Here is a 19,597-nt window from a genome sequence, read left to right as displayed (position 1 = left end):
GCTACTAATACCCTACGCATCATCTACAGCTAGCCAAAATGATAAGATATTTAAATAAGGGCATAAAACTTAGTGACAAAAACTCTATCCAAGAGAAGAAGAGCTGAGCCAGACCACGCACGCCAGCGCATAAATCGCTCCCCCTACCAGAAACAAAAAGAAATACCCGAACTGAGGATCGGGGTTAATGAAAGTCGGAGAAGAGCTACCAATGATTGATGAATGTACTTCTGCAGGAAGGGCGGGACAGTTCAATTTCATGACATTGAAGTAAGAGAACACGTTCAGCGGGGAGGATTCATCAAGATCTTTTGTAGACGCGCCATGAGTACCAAGAACAAGAAGAACATCAAGATTGAAAAAAGACAAAAAGAAGCTCATGTGACTCCCTCCTCAAAATAAAACGCCATTTCCACGTCGAGTACCGGGGTATCAAGAGAGAGTTTGTTGAGTCATTAACCAGGAGTGTTGAGGGAGGGCAGGTGGGGAGATGGAGGAGATGGATATGGAGAAGGAGGAGGAGGACAGGATCGAAAGACGTTTTGAGTCAATCAGTGGTAGGACATGCGGATGGGCGCACTCATGTCTCGGCGGGTGCGGATGGAGCCATCGCTTCCGACCTCGGGGTTGTTGACACTGGGGATGCGCCGTGCAGATCGGACGGGAGTGACACCCATTCCGCCGGAGCGCAGGGCACTCTCACCAGCGCTGATAGAGCGTTGCATGTTGGCCCGCCCCCTGCGTGCCCGTATCTGAGCCAGGGCTTCTTCCCGGCTGATTGGGGTACCTGGGACATCAGCAAAGCGATTGGCCGCCGACTCGTCCGCTCGTACTGGGATTTTCTTGAGATCGTCGTGCCCTTGCGAGGCGCTGTTATCGTGCGTCACGGGCAGAACAGGGTCCCACGGGACATCAACAATCATGGATGACCGGTGAGTTCCTGGAGTAGATGCTGGAACGAAGGCTTCGCTGCCCATAATGGAATCATATGGCATCTCATGTCTCTGGGTAGCATACTTTGAGAGAGGACTACCTGTGGCTGCTGGTGCTTCGTTCTCGCCCTCGACCTCTGGCAACGGGGAATGGATCGCCTTCGCTTGGAGCTGCTTCCGGGGAGATCCTCGGACAGGCGAAGGAATAGTGTGGAACGTGCCTGTGGCAGGCGAAAAGGTGATGATAGGCTCCTCTGCAGGATCATCGTCGTCGTCTTCAGCATCTTCCACATTCTCTTCCTCGAATTCCTCGGCTTCCTCTAAATCTTCGTCTTCGTCAACTGTCTCATCCGCATTCTCTTGTGCAGCCAAATCAACTGGCTCGCCGTCGGGTGTGTGCGATTCAATTTCGTCGTTCAATGGGCCGCTCGCGTTTTCGAAGGGTTGTTGGATCTCTTGCTCGTGCTCCTGTTGTTCAGCCGCCTCGACCGTTCCTGCTTCATGCACGTGGCCAATCTCTTCCGTCTCCGTCAGTCGGCAGGAACAGCGCTTGAATTGACACTCCATTCTGAGAAACTCGATCAGATCCTCCGCGTCGGTTCTGAGCTGACGCTCGCGTTTGAGAATCCGTTCGAGCTCCTCAACTCTGTCCTGCTGTGCTTCAGATACGGCGGGTTCCTTGACTTCCTGTCGGGGAGTGATGTCGGATAGTCTCGGTCGCTTAGGAGGGGTATCGTGCGCAGGCGATGGTTTTGTCGCATTGATGGTAGGTGAGTTAACAAAGTCTTCGGCCGATCGTTTGGGTCTCCGAGGGGTAGGGGTTAGCAACAGAGCGAGATCGCCTTCCGCCAGGGACATGCGCCCGACGCCCTCCTGACTAAGCTTGAGACTTTGGGCCTTCAAGCTTCGCGACCTGATATTAGCCTCCGCGACACGTAACTGCTCTTTGAGGACTTCCATCTCCTCAGTCAAGCCGGCAAGAGCATAGGCTCGCTCGAACGCCTCCTGCTTAGCCTGCTCCTTCGCCCGTCGCTCCGCCTGCACTTCATCTTTGAGCGCCTTGCCTTCGGTCCTAGCATGCTTTAGGTCTTCCTGCACCTTGACAATAGCTGACCCGGCCCGGAAGGCTTCTTTTCGGGCTTTTCGAATCTCCTTCTCGAACAGCGACCTCTCATGAGCCTGGCGCTCCTTTGCGGTCTGAAGCTCCTCCAGTAATGATTCAAGCCGTTCACTGATGCGTCGTTCACGAGATTGGGCTTCTGCAAGCTCTGTATTTGCGTGGGCTAGAGCAGATTCCGCCTCCTCCCGTCCTAGGATAGCGCGTTGCAAAGCTGCCGAATTGGTGGCCGATTGTTGTTGTGCGGGAGCATGAGCAGGACTGTTGCCTCGCGAGGAGAGACCGTTGAGATAGGCGACTTTGGACTGAACATCTGAGAGACCCCTCGAGTGTGAGCCTCTGAGGTTGAAGATGTTGGATGTTAATGGGGAATTGGGGTTGAACTGTTGGTTCATTCGCTCAGGCGATAGGGGGTTCAGGGCCTTCGTCGGGCTCGAGAATGGTGAGTCCATGGCGAAAAGCCTGTGTGCGTTGCAGTTTTGCGAGCGAGGTGAAGTGACAGTGACTGATTACCTTGTATCAGTACATGGCAGTCATGTCCGAGAGATAAAGAGCAGGGGTGGTGGTGGATGGGGGATGATAGTCGAGACGAAAGGAGTGGTTAAAATTGCGAACCCACATCTTCTCCTCCTATCGGTGACGCACCCACTCTTTCCCGCTGGTCTTGTTTGTTGCCCGCAACACGCAGCATCACATGACCGTTGCCTGGGACGACGTGTCTAACTGAATTGGGACAAGCTGGGACCTAGTCCCAAACAGGATAAGAGCCTGCATGGCCGCAGTGCGCTTAGCTAATGGTCTGTGCTTCCCATCAACTTAACTTATCCATTTGACGCCTTTATGGATTGAGATCCCATCGCATCGCCAAGAGAAGTTCCAGCGGTGTATGCTAAAATTATCGAGTCTTCCACTATCCGCGTCGGGAAGTTTGAGCCTGTGCGATTGCAGTTTTCTATCGCTTGTTGGACCTACCTCGATATCTCTGTCTTGAAGTAGTGCATAATCCTCGTGACTTCAGCTTGATACGCGAGACATTGGATTCGCTAAAATATGCATGAAATTATCACGTTGCAGCTCGGTCAACGAGCAAACTATCTGGCAACGCACTTCTGGAATCTTCAAGTACGCTGTGACCTCTCCTGGCCGACCGGATCCTAGATCTCCAGCTAAAACGGCAGCTAGGAATCTTATTTCACATACAACGAAGACGAAGATTCACCTGTAGATCATGACGTTCATTTCCGACCTGGTGTCGCAGCAGATGGCTCAGAGACCTTCACGCCCCGAACTGTCATCTATGATCTAAAAGGGGGATTTGGCACCCTGCGCAAATACAATGCTCTCTACCAGCTGTCAGAGGACGCCAACCCCGGTCAAGGACTATGGTGAGACGCCACCTTTGCCTGAGGTTCTGGCAGTGCATCTCCACCATGACAGTTCCTAGATGTCTAATCTCGCAATGGCGTAGGGACGGGAAAGAAATCATACAGCATCAGACCCCAATCCCCCAGAGCGATTATCAGAAGAATCTGGATGCAGGGCTCCCAGCTCCGCCACTTTCGTCAGAGACAGTTCGATACTGGTCGGACTACAATCGGCTCTTCTACCATCCGCGATCTATTGTTCAGCTGAATGAATATGAGCTGAATTCAAAGATCATGCCCTTCGAGGACTGGACCGTTGGAGAGGAACTTTTTAAAGACCTCGACAAGGAGCATGATCTACTGGACCGGGACGTAAGACCCTTCGCAGAAGAGTGCGATCAAATGCGTGCGTTCCAGCTTTTCACAGGCTCAGATGACGCCTGGGGTGGATTTGCTGCCCAGTATGTTGACAGAATCCGGGATGAGTATGGCAAGAAGGCAGTCTGGGTTTGGGCTGTAGAGAATGGCCGCAGGGTTGACCGGGTGAGTACTATCTTCTCTCGCAGACTGATAGCATTAATTCGCTGACTTTCGCAGCAAACTCAATATAAGCGGGACCTGAACAAGTCTCGGTCCATCTACGCTATTGCTCCCCAAGCTTCTTTGTATACGCCGATCATGGATCCTCCTACCCGATTACCGTCAACGGTCCATATTGACCCTTACTCCGAGTGGTATACTTCAGCATTGATCACTTCCGCCCTGGAGAGTGTGACGCTTCCCACTCGTCTTCGCCCCTATCATGACTTTGAGGCGTCCCTAGCAGGTGACGATGGCGTGCACAGAATCTTCGAGCTGCAGTCTACAATTGTGCCAGATGACGAGGGTACTGAGCACTCGCCTCGAGGCCTTGACAAAGACGCCAATGAAGCAGAAAGCTCAGACGATTCCAAGCCCAAGACCAAGTTCGAGCTGGACTTCACATACGACGGATTGGATAGCGACAAAGCTCATATCTTCAATCAACTGCAAGTTTCGCGTGGCATGAGCACCAACCGCAAAGACCAATCCTCGAGAGAGGACTTGGGCACCGTGCGCAGGCAACGGCTCTACAACTCTGAGCCCATGTTTCAGCGGTGAGGATAGAGATATTGCTCCCCTTTCACCATACGTATACTGACCGGGTTGACAGGTTCCATGCGCCATTGTCGTTCCCCATTCTGGACAGCTTTCCTCGTAACATTTTTACTCTGCCTCAGGCCAAGGAGAAGGTCCAAGTGCTTGCAGCATTGACAGCATCCTCCCGGACGGCGGAGAAGCTTAAGGGATTGGAGATGCTCGCGGGACGAGTTGCCGGAGTAGATGAGAGAGAAGCACTGGTCAATGGGTTGGGTGAGATCCGGGAGTCATATGAGACTGGCTGGATGAGTGACTCCGACTTTGACGATGACTAGACATACTGGAGTATGAAGTATGAAGTATATACTTATTCAGATGTTCAACAAAGTAACTTAGACCCTGATTGTCGGGGTTCCGGCGCTAAGAGTGCAAACACGGCGGGCGGTGTGGTGTGTTTGCATCCTCCTCCGGTCGGCCAAACGTGGCCTCTCCAATCAAGCATCGAACATTCGACCTGCATCTTTCTTTTACTTCTTCTTGTTCCTTGTCCACACTGTATGCTTACTGCCAGGTGGCCAGTAATCTAGAGCTTCGTTGTCTTCTAGATGGCTCTGCGGAAATAAAAAGTCTTTGGTAACTCCGGACCGCCCCCTCTTCCTTTTCAGGTGGCTGTGACCCTTCGCTAACCTCAATCTGCCGTCATAGTTCACGACCGCTAGCTTGCTAATTCATGTCCCTGTACCCTTTTAATTAGAGCGTCACTCGCTTGCGACCAGATCAACCAGATTATATCTGCGCACAGAGGACGAGTCCGATAGATGCTAAGCTGTGCTGTAAAGCGCAAATCAGAGGTATGTCTCTCCCACGCGCGAATTGCTCATAATACGGGGGGAGGGGGTCCAGGCTGACCTGGTTACTCCTTAGCAAAATACATAGATCATGGCTTCCAGAAGCCGCCAACGAACATATGGCTCCCTGAAGTCCCTCACACTCTCTCCCGTCCTCTCTTTCCTCATTGTTCCTTTCCTGCTGCTCTGTTTGAGCTTCCCAGCCCCTGCTGCTGCAGCGGGGTCCGCAGTTCTCGGGCTTGATGTCGGCACAGAATATTTGAAAGCTGCCCTGGTCAAGCCGGGTATTCCCCTGGAGATTGTTCTCACCAAGGATTCGAAGCGCAAGGAGTCGGCTGCCGTTGCGTTCAAGCCCACCCGTGAGAACGATGCACTGTTCCCCGAGAGGTTCTACGGCGGCGATGCCCTGGCGCTAGCCGGCCGGTACCCCGACGATGTGTACGCTAACCTTAAGACCCTACTCGGACTCCCTTTCGACATTAACGACGAAACGATCAAGACGTATCACAACCGGTACCCTGCACTGCAACTTGAGAAAGCTCCTGGTGAACGCGACACTGTTGGACTGCGGAGCAACCGACTTGGCGAGGCTGAGAAGAAGGACGCTTTCCTCGTCGAGGAGATTCTTGCCATGCAGTTGAAGCAAATCAAGGCCAACGCTGATACGCTGGCTGGAAAGGGTTCCAACATTCAGGATGCAGTGATCACCTACCCGTCCTTTTATACCGCGGCGGAGAAGAGAAGTCTCCGCTTGGCGGCGGAGCTGGCCGGCTTGAATGTTGAGGCCTTCATCAGTGATGGCCTTGCTGTTGCTCTGAACTACGCAACCAGCCGTACTTTCCCTAGCGTATCAGACGGGGAGAAGCCCGAGCATCACATTGTGTATGACATGGGTGCTGGCTCCACCACGGCCAGCGTCGTTCGCTTCCAGAGCCGTGCGGTCAAGGACATTGGTCGCTTCAATAAGACTGTCCAGGAAGTCCATGTTCTAGGAACTAGCTGGGACAAGACTCTTGGCGGTGACTCTCTGAACGATTTGATCGTTGAGGATATGATCGCCAACCTGGTTGAGGAGAAGAAGTTGAAGGGTCGCGTCACCGCGGCAGATATCAAGGCACACGGCAAGACCATGGCAAGGCTCTGGAAGGATGCTGAAAAAATCCGTCAGGTTCTTAGCGCCAACACAGAGACCGGAGCTTCGTTCGAGAGCCTGTACGAGGACGAGATCAACTTTAAGTATCGTCTTACCCGGACTAAATTTGAGGAGCTTGCCGCGCAGCACATTGCTCGCGTGGGCAAGCCTCTCGAGCAGGCTCTGGAGCTTGCCGGCCTGCAGATGAACGATATCGACTCTGTTATTCTTCACGGTGGTGCAATCCGCACGCCATTCGTGCAGAAGGAACTCGAGAGCGTCTGTGGATCAGAGAGCAAGATCCGCACCAGCGTCAACGCTGACGAAGCCGCTGTGTTCGGAGCTGCCTTCAAGGGTGCAGCTCTGAGCTCAAGCTTCCGTGTCAAGGATATCCGTGCCAACGATGCGTCCGCTTACAGTGTTGTCTTGAAGTGGGCATCCGAATCCAAGGAGAGGCAGCAGAAGCTCTTCACTCCCACTTCCCTGGTTGGACCCGAGAAGCAGGTCACTGTGAAGAACCTGGATGACTTTGAATTCAGCTTCTACCAGCAAGTTCCCCTCGCCGGCAGCGTTGCTGAGACCCCTGTTCTGGGCGTCAAGACGCAGAACCTCACTGCTTCTGTATCCAAGCTCAAGGATGAGTTCGGCTGCTCCGCTGCCAACATTACAACCAAGTTTGCCATTCGCCTCAGCCCTATTGATGGACTTCCCGAAGTTGTGGGTGGTTCCGTTAGCTGCGAAGTGGAGGGCGCCAAGAGGGGAAGTGTCGTCGAAGATGTCAAGGGCTTTTTCGGCCTGGGCAAGAAGGATGAACAGGCTCCTCTTGGCGAAGAAGGTGAAGCCAGTGAATCCATTACACTGGAACCAGAGGAACAGGCTTCGACCACTTCGTCGGCGGACGCCGCCTCGTCGACCGCAGCTGCCAAAGACGCCAAGAAGAACTCGCCTCAAACCAAGCTTGAGACTATCCCAGTCAGCTTCACCACGACGGCTCTGGGACTCCCTGCACCGTCTGCATCTGAGCTTGGCCGCATTAAGAGCCGTCTGGCCGCGTTTGACGCTTCAGACCGTGAGCGCTTCCTCCGCGAGGAGGCCTTGAACGAGCTGGAGTCGTTCATCTACCGCAGCCGGGATCTCGTGGAAGATGAGGAATTTGTCAAGATGTTGACCCCGGAGCAGCTGACCACCCTGACAACGAGGGCCGCAGCTGCCAGCGACTGGCTGTACGAGGACGGCGAGAACGCCAAGACCTCGGATTTCCAGGCACGTCTCAAGTCCTTGAAGGAGATCGTCAACCCTGCGCTCAAGCGCAAGAAGGAGAGTGCCGAGCGCCCGGCTCGTGTCGAGCTCCTCCAGGATGTCCTGAAAAACGCCAAGACGGTGAAGGAGCTTATGGAGAAGCAGATCCAACAGGATGAGGAGCTCCACTCTGCCAGCGTCGCGGCCAGTGAAACTACTGCGTCTAGCTCTTCAGCCGCAGCCAGCGAAACTCCCTCCGAGCCTGTGGATCTCGAGGAGGACCCCTACGCTACCTCGAGCAGCACCACCTCTTCGGCTCCCACCACCACCCCGAAGGCCAGTGGACCGAAGTACTCCATCTTCCAACCCTACGATCTGGCCAGTCTGACCAAGATCTACGAGTCGACCAACACCTGGTTCGAGACCCAACTCACCATCCAGGAGCAGCTGGCCATCACCGACGACCCGGCCTTCACCGTTGCCGAGCTCGACACCCGTCTCCGCGAACTGGAGCGCGTCCTGAACCGCGTCTACGAGAAGATGGGGGCGGCCGCGGCCAAGTCCGGCAAGAGCGAGCAGGCCAAGAAGGGAAGCAGTGGCAAGAAGGACAAGAGCAGCGCCAAGAAAGAGGAGCAGGAGTCGACCACGTCGTCGTCGTCGTCAACGACGACTGCTACTTCGGCTGAGGCCAAGAAGAGCAACGTCAAGGACGAGCTGTAGCTTGTTTGGGTGCAGTGGTAGGTGCGGAGAAAAAGGGGGGGTGCGCAGTGGGAGTTTTCGGCTTGAGCGTTGACTTTATGTGATAGATATTGTTTTTAAAATTTTGCTTTTGGAGTACAAATTCCAGATTTGAGTCCTCCTTGCGTCATGCTCTGCTGGACTATTGCATGTTCGGACCATGTATTGTACTTAGTAGGACAGGCAGAGACTCCTATATGACTCATCTCTCAAGTTGGCAGCTTTAGCGAGTGCCTTCCCGGTTATTTTCGGTGGGATTCGGTCCTAATCTTCTCTTAAGAGGAAAAAGGGTAGTAGTATACAGTGAACCCTGGATATAACGATTGATTCCCGCACGGCTATATGGACTGTTATATAGAGAGGATATCGGTTCAGCGGGGGTGGATTGGGTGTGGTAGGGAAGGTCGTTATAGTCAGCTACCGGCCATCGTTTTATCCAAAAGTTCACTGAATCCGTGATTTGGGGTGAGAATTTTGATCTCCTTGAGTTATGTCGATAACCTGTCGGAGAAACAGTAAAGATAATTTTATGTACAGCCCATCCCAAACATAAGCCATAATCCAACCGTACAAAAAAACCCATGCTAAACCAGCCTGCCTGTCCAGCAAACCACCAGACATCTGATAACAGGAAAAACCACCAGAACCAGCCAGTGCAAACCGTGCAATCCGGCGTGTTGCATACAGTACAGTACAGCCCAACACAAACCCCAACCCCAGTAACGAAAACCCAATCAAAACCCGCTCGCTAAACCAACGACTTACAAAATAACCCATGCAAAAACACAACCCCTCACAGATAAAGAAACACCATACCATAACCCATGACCAATCATCCTCCTCAGTGTGGCTGCTGCTACTTGTCGTTCCCACCCAGCTAACTCAATCACATACCCATCTCCACCTCCCGACCATAAAACCACCCCTCCCCTTCAGCCTCCTCTCGACTCCTCAGAAACGCCGGCTCCTCGAAATCGACATCGAAGCCCGCTGCTGAAGCAAGGGAAGAAGTAGAATGAGGAGGAGGAAGAGGAGGTGAAGGAACAGTACCACGCCCGAACCTCCGTCGGATGTTTGTGCTGCTGCCGGCTAGATTCCTGGCCCGGGGTGCGAGGATCGTCCTCCCTGCTAGGGTGGTCGTCGTAGCCAGCATGTGGCCGGAAGACGGGATAAGATCCTCCATCTCACTGTCGGAGGAGGGGGTGGTGCCGGAGTGGTGTGCATAATATCCCGTCTCCCCGCAACCAAGCTCGACATCAACCTCGACGTCCGCGAACCCGCGCTTCTTCCCCGACCACATATGCACATTCACATCCATAGCCGAATCACTCGAGGTACTAGAATCCTGCGAACTGGCAGGCAACGAGAAAGCGTCGCCCTCATCATTTGTGATGTCTCTCGTAGGGGATGGTCGATACACCCCAGGTTTCTCCAGTGAGGGCAATGAGGTAGCGTGGGTTTTGTAGCCCTCGGCGATGGCTTTGCGGATGCGCATGCCGACGGATAGTAACGAGGATTGGTATTTGGGAGCGAGGGTGGGTGTCGGGGAGGAGGTGGAGGTGGAGTAGTGGTTGTAGGTCTGGTGTGGGGTTTGGTTGTGGGGGTGGTCGTCGTTGTTGTTGTGGGACGAAAAGGAGGAGAAGGAGGAAGGGGAGGAGGTGAAGTAGTTGGTGATTGGAGGTTGGAAGCGGCGGCGTTTGGAGGTGTCGAGTGGTTTTGTGGTCGCCTGGATTGAGGAGGGCATTTTGGTTGGGATGTTTGTGGTGGTTGGTTCTTCAGAAGATGTGATGTTGAGGTTGAAATTGGTTGACAAGGGAGTCGGTTTGGAGGGGTTGTGGTGGATTGCGGGGGTGGGTAGCACTGCTGCAGTGATGATTGATTGATTGGTTGATTGATTGATTAGATGGTGAAGAATAGGTTGTGCTGAACTGCCAAAAGGTGCAAAGAATGTAAGAAGTGAGTTGTGATGGAGAAGAAGCTGCAGGGGCAGGAGGTGCAGAAGTTGATTGAAGGGAGGCTGGGCTTCCCCAATTTCTGGGTCGCATCCCGCGACGCGCTTCCCGACGCGCCCAGTCCATTTACCCTCTTTGGGACTAGTCTGGGTTGTATACTACTTTCCCCAACTAGTTATTCCATAGTTACCTCTCAAAGTACACACAGATTCACGGTTGACTGCAGCTTCTAAAACATGGATCCTCAGAGACACAAGAGAAACTCTACGCCCTCGATGTCATAATATCCCATGAAATGCCCTCCGGAGTCTAAACCCGCGGAATTCTCAGCCGGGTCAACCACCATATAACAAATCCACACTCCCGCGCAGCCTTCCAGCTTCTCTCTTCCCTCTTCCCCTTGTCAGCTTGTCTACCAAGACTGCAGAGGAAAAAAAGGGTGCTTCGATGAAGACTTCAGCTGCATCTAATGCAGGCTGCGAAGCATCTTGACTTGTGTGAATTGCAGAAACCGAAAAAGAACTCGAGTCTCAAAAGTCGTAACAAGAAATTCCCCTGATGATGAATTGAACTACATATAGTGCGGTCAAGGGGAGACACATGATCGATTATGACTTGCCTTGATGTCATCATTATCACGAAAGGTTCTCGGACTCGCGATCCGCGGAGTGAAAGGAACTTACGCTGGCTGTTCGCTTAACCCACAGTCTCATCTCCTCCCCCCAAGCCTTGTCAAACTTCTTTCCTCTCCACCGTCTCGACTTGAAACCATCCAACATGCACAGTACGCGGAACATACTTGATCAAGTGAAGTGCTGCAGGAAATGGATTCATGAACCTGCTCTACAGCAAGTGATACCATCCCAGCGCCCTTGACTCGCTATTCTCTCTGCGAAACCCAACGGGAACATTTCTAATCTCGCATCTAGGTGTCATACATGGAAGCCTCTCCCCGCACTACAAGAATATGCAGTTCCACGTACAAATCTCCGTCAACAGCAGAAAGCCAGCGAAGGCTTGAATCAACAAGCCTTGTGAGCTTATCCTTGAGCTCACCCTTACAAGAGGCAGACTGAGTCACTTGCCTCGATGATGAAAGCTGTATGCAACAGCTTGAGAAGCAGTGATCCTATTCAAATCATGGCAAGCAAGAAGTCAGCCGAAGCTGAGCATCATTTAAGAGAGTGTTTTCATCATTGGCCGGGGCCTCAGAAAGTCGTAACAAAGACGAGTGAAATCACTTGCCTCAATGATGAAAGCTGTATACAACAGCCTGAGAAGCAGTGATCCTATTCAAATCATGGCAAGCAAGAAGTCAGCCGAAGCTGAGCATCATTCAAGAGACTGTTTTCATCATTGGCCGGAGCCTCAGGAAGTCGTAACAAGTACGAGTGAAATCACTTGCCTCGATGATGAAGGCTGTATACAACGGCCTCAAAAGCAAAGCTGTATGCAACAGCCTGAGAAGCAGTGATCCTATTCAAATCATAGCAAGCAAGAAGTTAGCCGAAGCTGAGCATCATTCAAGAGAGTGTTTTCATCATTGGCCGGGGCCTCAGGAAGTCGTAACAAGGAGATCACTTGCCTCAATGATGAAAGCTGTATATAACAGCCTGAGAAGCAGTGATCTTTCCCCAGAGCACGACTGGAGACAGTCCGCTACGACTCACACCAGCTGCTTCAACCTGTGGACTAACTCTAATCTTCAAGCAAAACAAGTCGAGTGTCCCTGAGCCGCGCTCTTCCTCTCTTGGCTGAGTGAGAAATGCGAACAGGAAAAACAAGTTGATCGAGCGAAGCGGAGAGTGCAAGAGAACGTTTCGATCCACCGAGATGAAGACAGAAGCCAGGATATAAAACCCGATGCAAAGAGAAGGAAGTCACTCTCGAGACAAGTCAACCGAAGCAGCAGCGGACATTGTCGGATACGTGATAAGTGAGGAAGTTACTAACGATGAGATAGGTAAGGCATCGACGCCGACTTCAGTTGCTCTTGCTCGACTACTACATTACGCTACAAACCGGGCTTCAAACTGGAAGGAAAGCCTCAACGTGTTCATCACTGAATCTAGACCTTAACCTCCAGATGCTTCTGACGCGGTGCTGATTCTTAGACAGGTATTCCGTGAAAGAGCTATGGCTGGCAGCCAGAAGAGTCCAAAGCCCTATGACATTAGTTGCTAGGTAGGTAGAATACACATTCCGAACACCCGAATCAAGACAATGGACCTGTGAGAAGTAGAACATGATACAACTACCTTACCAATTCATTCTCCAGTTAATGCTACTACCGACTCGAGACCCGAGACAGAAAGTCCGATGGCTGGCATCGGCTCTAGTTTTTAGGGCATCACCAACAAGTACACCTTAAGTATCGCTTCGATGTCATCTTTCCCTTCCTACCGTCCTGGGTTTGTGCAGATACATCTCATAGAGATCCTGTTTCCCCTGTTTCCCTCGCAACTAGTCAGGCAAGTCCCCCCGAACCTTCCCACATCCTTCCCTGCTCGCTTGGGTGTTTCCTGCATCTTCTCAAGTTTCGCTTGAATGTCTGCACCTGATCTGTCGGTTGGTTCCCTTTACGCGGAGAAAGGCCATCCGAGACTTCTTCTTGCTTTCGAGTTCTGACCATATTCGACAATCGGGTCTGTTCTATGGTGTCAATCTCCCGACTTGGAGGGGTACTGCTCGATGGGTGTGGGGTTGTTGCTCCTTTTTTGTCGATATATAATTCACCAGTTGGTCGGACTTGGGTCACTCCTTTCCATAGTATGCTACCCACAGATACCTATGAAAGGAGGACAGCGGGTAGATTGCGTCAACTGGGAGTACATACATACTAGGTAGTACCATCCGAGCTATTGTTCTTATAATAGTAGTACTAGGTATTGTGTTTCTTGATGGATTTTTCTTGCCCATTGTACGCAGCCGTCTATGAACCTGCCATTCACACTCCTCAAACTACATATAATTCGGGAAACTAGTAGGACCGATGTTGGCCGAGGCTACTACTTGTGAACAGCGTAGAGACAGTTCTATGCCCTGCTATTACTGGTAGGTTGAATGATATGCTTTTCTTGACTTCAGAGTCATGCGTACTAGTATCTATAGCTTACTGACGATCCAAATATACGGAGAACTCGGACTAAACGCCTCATGACCAAAGAGAAAGAGATTGTATGTAGATTCCAAAGCATCACGAATAAAAACAAGGGTATCATCGTGAGATACATCAAGACCCAGTGTTTCCCCGACGGCCACCACGCTTGGCGCGCTCCTGGTGGGCCTTGAGCACGGCGCGGGTCTGCACCAGACTGCGCTTGTTCTTGCTCTTGGCCTTGCCCAGGGTCATCAGGAAGTTCTTCTTGCGGGCCTTCTCCTTGTTGGTGGTACTCTTGCCCTGGGACTCCTTCTTCTCCTTGCGCTTGGCGGTGACACTCTTGTGCTCGGAGCGGTCGAGCTTGCCCTCCTTGGCGTGCGCGATACGTTCCTCGCGCGTGGCCTTGCCGGCCGACAGCGCCGCCAGACCCTCGATCTCCTCCGCCGTGAGGGGGTCGTCGTGGTGGCGGTTGCCGGCAGACTGGCGGCCCTTGACACCGGCCAGCGCGTTGACGGCCGCCTCGGTGCGCAGCTCCTGCAGCTTGGCCAGATCGGCGGGCGTGAGGATGCGGGTCGCGGCCAGACTCAGCTTTTTGTCTAGCTCGCTTTCCTCTTTCTTGGGCTCCTCGGCGGCGGCGGCGGCGGCGGCTGCCTCGGCGCCGGTCTCGTCGTCCGACTTGGCCTTCTTCTTCGGACGTTTGGAGTCTTCGTCGTCGTCATCTGAATCGCTCAGTTCGATCTCAGCATCGCTCTGCACCTGGATCCAGCCATCCGAGTCATCGCTGTCTTCGTCTGACTCGACGTTCCAGGCGTCCCAGTTGTCTTCCTCATCCTCTTCATCGTCCTCCGCATCCGAGGGCAGCCCCTTCTCGGCCCGCTTCTTGCGACGCTCCTCTTCCTTCCATTGCTCAAGCAGCTCAATACCCTCGATACCGCCAGCCGCTTGCTCTGCGAAGCGCTTCTCCTTCTTTTCTCCGGACCGCAGACCCATGGAGGCTTCCTTGCCACGGTCGCGTCTCTTGAGCCATTCGGGGTTGAGCTCGCGGAACAGACTGAGCAGACCACGCGCGGCCATCACCACACCCTTGTCCTTACTCTTCCTGTACATAACGAGATCCTGCAGAAGGGTCTCGTTCATCGCGAGAGGCTGCCGCGCGCAGATTTCTCTGATCGCATTGAGACCTGCTGATGCGACTTCGGCGGCCGAGGCCTCGGAGACGAACTCATTGGCGATCTTCTGGACCAGGGGCTCGAGGTCATCAGGAGGCACCAGGTCGTGGGAGGCCTGTGCAAGGGAAGCCAAGAAGGAAGTGACAGAGGGCTGGCGGGGCGTAAGGTATTTCTGGAAGTAGGAGTACAGGTGCATGATGTGAAGCTTGTGGAGACCGACGAGGCGAGTCACAAGCTGGAGCACCATCAGCTTCTGGTCCAGATTCAACTTCGACTTGGTGCTCTGTAGGTGCCTGGAGAACAGGCTCTCTGCGTATCCCTGAGGGTCGTGCAAGAGGTGGAGCGCCGAGAAGTTCAGCGGGTGGGGTGCGTTCTTTTTGCGCTCACGTCGCTTGACTGTGGCCTTGGCCTTCTCGACTGCACGAGCCTTCTTCTTGGTCTTCTTGTTGATGCCGACGATATGCTTGACTCGGCCCATATCGATGGCCTCTTCGTCGCTGCTCTCGTCCTCCATTTCCTCACGCTCTTTATCTCCCCCGAGGAAGAACCGCACGCCGCCGACAATGACCTTCTCGTTGGTGGCAAGACTGGCCTCCTTCATGACCTCAACGGCCTTGGCGTCAGTCCAGATCTGGCGCTTCCACAGTTCGCGCGTAAGTTTGATAGCCCACAGGCCCTTGGACGAGGTGCGGTCGGAAGTGACCAGGTTGTAGAGGACGGTCTGCATGGTGCGGTTGAGTTTATGATTCGTGGCCTTTGCGTTGGAGGATCGCAGGTCCATTAGGATCTTCTGGAAGAGCAATGCGCGCAGCGTCTTGCTAGGCGTGGAGATGAGAATAGGGAACAGCGTCTGGAGGAGTCTGCAGGTTCATCTTCGTTAGCGACAGCGCTTGACTGTGGCACGCAAGTCACATGAAACTTACGTCGCGGAATCCAGAAGTTCCTTCTTTCTCAGAAGTACCAAACTTCCAACGATCTTCTCCCGCAACTCCGACTGTAAGATCAAGTGATGCTGCGTCAGGATATCCATGAGCTGCTGGGGGAAGTCCTTTGTGATCTCAGGGTAGCAGTCGGCCACGTGAGCGATGAAATCGATCAATTCCCGCAGCGAAATGATACCTGTATCGGTGGCCGACGACGGCGCTGCCATGAAGATTTCGCGGTGACTCTCATACTGGTAGTGCTGAGCGCGGAAATCCTCAATGTAAGACCTGGCGAAAGCACGCTGATTAGCCACGTTCCCAAGATAGATGGCACCAAAGTCGCAGTTAGAAAATACCACTTACTTGGGATCCCTTCTGATCTTGTGTTGAAGATTGGGCCTAGAAAAGAGAGATTCGAAAGTGTTAGCGATTGGGGGTGAAATCCTTTTCCGACATTGGCGGGTAGAAGTTTTCTCTTTCCAGGATTAAGAATAACTCACAAGTCTGCCTCAACCTTTTCCAAGGCTCCCAACTTCCTCTTCACCATGTTTGCGACTGACTGTGGTGAGAAGGAAAGGTGTGGGATATGGGTTTACGGAGATGGGGGAGGGGGGGGAGGGGAGGAAAAGAGGAAGATGGCAGGTGGTTGGCTCTGGGCTGATGATAACAGACCGTCCCAGAACATTTTTTTTTTTCTCCTCCTGCTGGAAAATACGGGGCCGGCCTATCGATAAGCGATCAGCCAAAGGCGGCGAGCGCTCAAATATTTTGTCTATCAGGTGGTGTGTTGGACGTTTACAACATGCAAGATATCATAAAGTAGAATAGTTCATTAAGTTATCAAGCTACTCCAGATGGGAAAAGTGCAGTGTGAAAACAGGTAAAAGAAATCTTTTCGTTTAGAGTAAAAAAAAATGGTAAGGTTCTGACTTGCACAAAGCCAGAGAAGAGGTCTTCATGATCGCATCTCAACTACTGTGGAAGGAAAGCCGTCCAATTCTCTCATTTTTTGCTGAGGATCTCGCTCCCTCCCGTGACTGTCTTCAGGTATGTACAGTCGCGCAGATGCATGCAAATCGACTGAATCCTAATAAACCCCCCGTCCACTCCAGTACACGCATAACCAGAACCAAACGGAGAATACGCCCAAACTTCCCACTTTACCGGTTGCTCTTGGCAACACGCTCGAGCTCGTCCTTCTTCTTGATGGCGTAGGAGTTGGAGCTGCCCTTGGCGGCGTTGATGAGCTCCTCAGCCAAGCACTCGGCAATGCTCTTGATGTTGCGGAAGGAGGCCTCACGAGCACCGATGGTCAGGAGAGCGATGGACTGGTTGACACGGCGGAGGGGAGAGACATCGACGGCCTGGCGACGGACGGTACCGGCGGAACCGATACGGGTGCTGTCTTCGCGGGGACCGCAGTTGACGATGGCATCAACGGCAACCTGGAGAGGGTTCTGGTCGGTCATGATGTGGATCTGTTCGCGGGCTGTTAGCGCTGGGGGAGGGGAAAAAGTTCCATTGTTGGGTGGTTGATTGTTTCCTGTCAGGGCATGATCAGGGTGTGGTGACATACGATCTCGAAAGCGTGAGCAACGATGCGGACAGCCATGAGCTTCTTTCCGTTGTTGCGGCCGTTCATCATGAGGGAGTTGGTCAGGCGCTCGATGATGGGGCACTGAGCCTTGCGGAAACGCTTGGCGGCATAGCGACCAGCGGAGTGAGGAAGGTAGACAGGGGAGCGGATCTGGATGTAGTCGCTAGTTGCGTGAAATTCGAAAGTCAGCATGTCTCATTTCTGTGAGTTTGCGCTGCATTTCTCTTGCTGCCATTTCCCATCCTAGACAACAAGACTCGTGTGCTTTTCTTTTTTTTTTTCTGGCGCTAATCTTTCCACGTCGTGTTGGCCCTTGATTCGAATCGAGCGTTCCTCCCATCCGGGCACAAAAATAGGATGGTGTCTCAAGATTTTCTTCCCCTTGTATTCCCATCGAATTCCATGCATTTCAAATCCCTTTTCCTTCTTTCCGTGGCATGATAACAATCGCGAAGGATTTTGGGAGGCACCTACGTCAAGGAGATGTCCCGGATCTCAACATCCTCGTAGCTCCACTTGTTGAACAGCTTCACGCTGCCCTGCTCGGCGAGAGCATCCTTGGGCAGGACCTGGAAGGCCGCAGCAGGGTTTTCGACCTCGACTTCGCCGTGTTCAGACATGTTGGACGACGTATGCACCTGTTGTCGAGGGAGGGATACGTGAAGGGGTGGCGGACGGTGTCGTTGGGTGATCCTGCGAATACAGTCGGTCGGCTGAAATGTGTCGCTGAGCCCACGGAAATTCGAGGTGCGACTCGCTTAGCGGTGGGTGGGCTTAGGGCAGGCCCGGACCACCAATGATACCGACTGTGTCATGTGATGCAGCACTAGCGGAGCGTCTCCGATGAGCTAATCTTCATATGGACTAGCCCTGGATGGCCCAGTTGATAACATCGACTTGACTCCGCTTTCAACCCACTGGCAGGTTACGCTCCATCCTCGATGATCTAGACTGCACTTGCAGTATGACACCTCTAGCACTTTCAATTCAAGTTTGACTGAAGAAACTGCAATATTCGCAGTCAGTACTCATTTGATCTGTGATCAGCTTCGTTTACCACATGGAAGTCCATGCTTGCACTGCCTTTCATGTGCCTTTTTTTCCCCTTTCTCCTGGAGCAGGACGCCCCTGTTTATGTCTCGCGGGTCGAGTCTTCGTTTCAGGCAATGAGCAACCTCAAGCAGGATGATTTTCTTCTCTTCTTGATGAGCCTACGATAACCTGGCATGATCAGAAGTAACCATACGAAATCGTTGGTCGGTTATCTGCCAGCTTGACCCTGCAGTGGGCTCAGAACGCAGAATGCTATCTACTCGGAGACTCTTAAATTCTCGATTGACGACGTTCAATCTGATGAGCTTTACAATACTAAGACCAGAGCTTCAGTCACCCAGCTGCCTGTCCTCCGAAAGTGACTCAGTCGATGCCATGTTAGGCATCATGATGCTATGGTGAATGAGGTGCTTAGGCCAAACTGGACTAACCGTGTAGTTGCACCAACCAAAAGATAGCCTTGACGACGGTATCAAGTAGACTAGCGAATGCTCTTCCTTACCCACGCCACTTCGAGAAGATCTTACTTCAAATGAATCGAGCCCTTTGTGGAGAAGAAACTAGCATCTTGAATCCACCCTAATTTGGAGCTGGCAGTCGTGCAGAGTATATGTCAGATAGCAGCAGTGACGGTCTGCTTACAGTCTGAGGGGTTTCTACACTGAGGCAGATTGTCCTGTATCATCAGCATTGATCCTGTAATTATATGGGGTAGTGAATGCTCTCAACAGCCAGTTTACTCTTGGCGCCAAGGCAATCGCAACTACTCGACTCCCTAACACAGGAGGACTATAGAAATTCAAGTGACTATGTAGTCCTATGGATATGCCTAGAGTTACAGCCTATCATCTTCTCGTCGAGACGGACAGACTCTGTTCTCTTGATCGAGGCTGATGGATGGACTGAGAAAGGGGGATCCCGCACCGGATTCAATGCGGGAAATCATGCAGAATCCCTCCCGCACGACCCCGGGGAACGTAAGGATTGGTTGGTACGAGAAAGCGTGCCTGTCACTTGGAAACACAAAGAATAGTTTATTGTTTCTGCTTTCCAGGGGGTTATACGGGGGTCATTCTCGGTGACTTGCAAATGCGAGTGAGCGAGAAAGGAAGAGAAGACAGTAAAAAAGCATTGTATTTGAGACGAAGACAATTCCATTTACTCCGAAGAATTCATCGTCCCCAGACCCTCTTGTGTGGCGGTGCGAATAGGGTGGATTGTGCGTGGCAGGCCCGCCTCTCAGGCCCTCCTTGACTCCGACTGGCAGGTGACGTTGTGGCTCTTTTGTGGCCCTTGGGTCACTGGCAGGTCTTC

The 19,597-nt window shown here is 52.6% G+C and overlaps 7 protein-coding genes across 7 annotated transcripts; 2 read left to right on the top strand and 5 right to left on the bottom strand.

The window, feature by feature from the left end:
* Positions 1–34: 34 nt before the first annotated feature.
* On the bottom strand, positions 35–466 carry BP01DRAFT_39980 (uncharacterized protein). The gene has a single exon (XM_025578561.1). The coding sequence runs from the start codon at positions 379–381 to the stop codon at positions 85–87; it is 297 nt and encodes a 98-aa protein (XP_025431791.1). The 5' UTR covers positions 382–466; the 3' UTR covers positions 35–84.
* On the bottom strand, positions 54–2,649 carry BP01DRAFT_356445 (uncharacterized protein). The gene has a single exon (XM_025574956.1). It carries the CDS (start codon positions 2,499–2,501, stop codon positions 552–554), a length of 1,950 nt encoding a protein of 649 aa, XP_025431790.1. The 5' UTR covers positions 2,502–2,649; the 3' UTR covers positions 54–551.
* On the top strand, positions 2,650–4,997 carry BP01DRAFT_339913 (misato family protein). The gene is made up of 5 exons (XM_025573385.1): positions 2,650–3,171; positions 3,232–3,434; positions 3,518–3,956; positions 4,011–4,549; positions 4,606–4,997. Exons 1-5 carry the CDS (start codon positions 3,100–3,102, stop codon positions 4,865–4,867), a joined length of 1,515 nt encoding a protein of 504 aa, XP_025431789.1. The 5' UTR covers positions 2,650–3,099; the 3' UTR covers positions 4,868–4,997.
* Positions 4,998–5,052: 55 nt separating this feature from the next.
* On the top strand, positions 5,053–8,708 carry BP01DRAFT_318491 (Hsp70 family protein). The gene is made up of 3 exons (XM_025572640.1): positions 5,053–5,165; positions 5,238–5,383; positions 5,457–8,708. Exon 3 carries the CDS (start codon positions 5,472–5,474, stop codon positions 8,469–8,471), a length of 3,000 nt encoding a protein of 999 aa, XP_025431788.1. The 5' UTR covers positions 5,053–5,165; positions 5,238–5,383; positions 5,457–5,471; the 3' UTR covers positions 8,472–8,708.
* Positions 8,709–8,955: 247 nt separating this feature from the next.
* Positions 8,956–10,472, bottom strand: BP01DRAFT_356442 (uncharacterized protein). The gene has a single exon (XM_025574955.1). The coding sequence runs from the start codon at positions 10,231–10,233 to the stop codon at positions 9,376–9,378; it is 858 nt and encodes a 285-aa protein (XP_025431787.1). The 5' UTR covers positions 10,234–10,472; the 3' UTR covers positions 8,956–9,375.
* A 3,040-nt stretch (positions 10,473–13,512) lies between these two features.
* BP01DRAFT_318486 (SDA1 family protein) lies at positions 13,513–16,384 on the bottom strand. The gene is made up of 4 exons (XM_025572639.1): positions 16,134–16,384; positions 15,997–16,032; positions 15,634–15,921; positions 13,513–15,570 (listed from the first exon to the last, which is right to left on the bottom strand). Exons 1-4 carry the CDS (start codon positions 16,178–16,180, stop codon positions 13,674–13,676), a joined length of 2,268 nt encoding a protein of 755 aa, XP_025431786.1. The 5' UTR covers positions 16,181–16,384; the 3' UTR covers positions 13,513–13,673.
* Positions 16,385–16,670: 286 nt separating this feature from the next.
* On the bottom strand, positions 16,671–17,828 carry BP01DRAFT_356439 (40S ribosomal protein uS7). Its single transcript, XM_025574954.1, has 2 exons — positions 17,210–17,828; positions 16,671–17,111 (listed from the first exon to the last, which is right to left on the bottom strand). The coding sequence occupies exons 1-2, from the start codon at positions 17,420–17,422 to the stop codon at positions 16,794–16,796; spliced, it is 531 nt and encodes a 176-aa protein (XP_025431785.1). The 5' UTR covers positions 17,423–17,828; the 3' UTR covers positions 16,671–16,793.
* Positions 17,829–19,597: the final 1,769 nt, after the last annotated feature.

This window comes from Aspergillus saccharolyticus, assembly GCF_003184585.1.
Source record: "Aspergillus saccharolyticus JOP 1030-1 unplaced genomic scaffold BP01scaffold_13, whole genome shotgun sequence".
Taxonomy (NCBI): Eukaryota; Fungi; Ascomycota; class Eurotiomycetes; order Eurotiales; family Aspergillaceae; genus Aspergillus; species Aspergillus saccharolyticus.
This window is presented reverse-complemented; position numbering and strand designations above follow the sequence as displayed.

Bases quoted from the DNA above. Each gene is read 5' to 3' on its own strand.
- BP01DRAFT_318486 (XM_025572639.1), bottom strand. From the start codon at position 16,180: ATGGTGAAGAGGAAGTTGGGAGCCTTGGAAAAGGTTGAGGCAGACTT. The intron at 16,033-16,133 runs GTGAGTTATTCT...TCTCTTTTCTAG, and splicing joins GAAAAGGTTGAGGCAGACTT to GCCCAATCTTCAACACAAGA. The intron at 15,571-15,633 runs GTAAGTTTCATG...ATGAACCTGCAG, and splicing joins GAACTTCTGGATTCCGCGAC to ACTCCTCCAGACGCTGTTCC.
- BP01DRAFT_39980 (XM_025578561.1), bottom strand. From the start codon at position 381: ATGAGCTTCTTTTTGTCTTTTTTCAATCTTGATGTTCTTCTTGTTCTT.
- BP01DRAFT_318491 (XM_025572640.1), top strand. From the start codon at position 5,472: ATGGCTTCCAGAAGCCGCCAACGAACATATGGCTCCCTGAAGTCCCTC.
- BP01DRAFT_339913 (XM_025573385.1), top strand. From the start codon at position 3,100: ATGCATGAAATTATCACGTTGCAGCTCGGTCAACGAGCAAACTATCTG. The intron at 3,435-3,517 runs GTGAGACGCCAC...GCAATGGCGTAG, and splicing joins AACCCCGGTCAAGGACTATG to GGACGGGAAAGAAATCATAC. The intron at 3,957-4,010 runs GTGAGTACTATC...TGACTTTCGCAG, and splicing joins ATGGCCGCAGGGTTGACCGG to CAAACTCAATATAAGCGGGA.
- BP01DRAFT_356442 (XM_025574955.1), bottom strand. From the start codon at position 10,233: ATGCCCTCCTCAATCCAGGCGACCACAAAACCACTCGACACCTCCAAA.
- BP01DRAFT_356439 (XM_025574954.1), bottom strand. From the start codon at position 17,422: ATGCTGACTTTCGAATTTCACGCAACTAGCGACTACATCCAGATCCGC. The intron at 17,112-17,209 runs GTATGTCACCAC...GCCCGCGAACAG, and splicing joins TTGCTCACGCTTTCGAGATC to ATCCACATCATGACCGACCA.
- BP01DRAFT_356445 (XM_025574956.1), bottom strand. From the start codon at position 2,501: ATGGACTCACCATTCTCGAGCCCGACGAAGGCCCTGAACCCCCTATCG.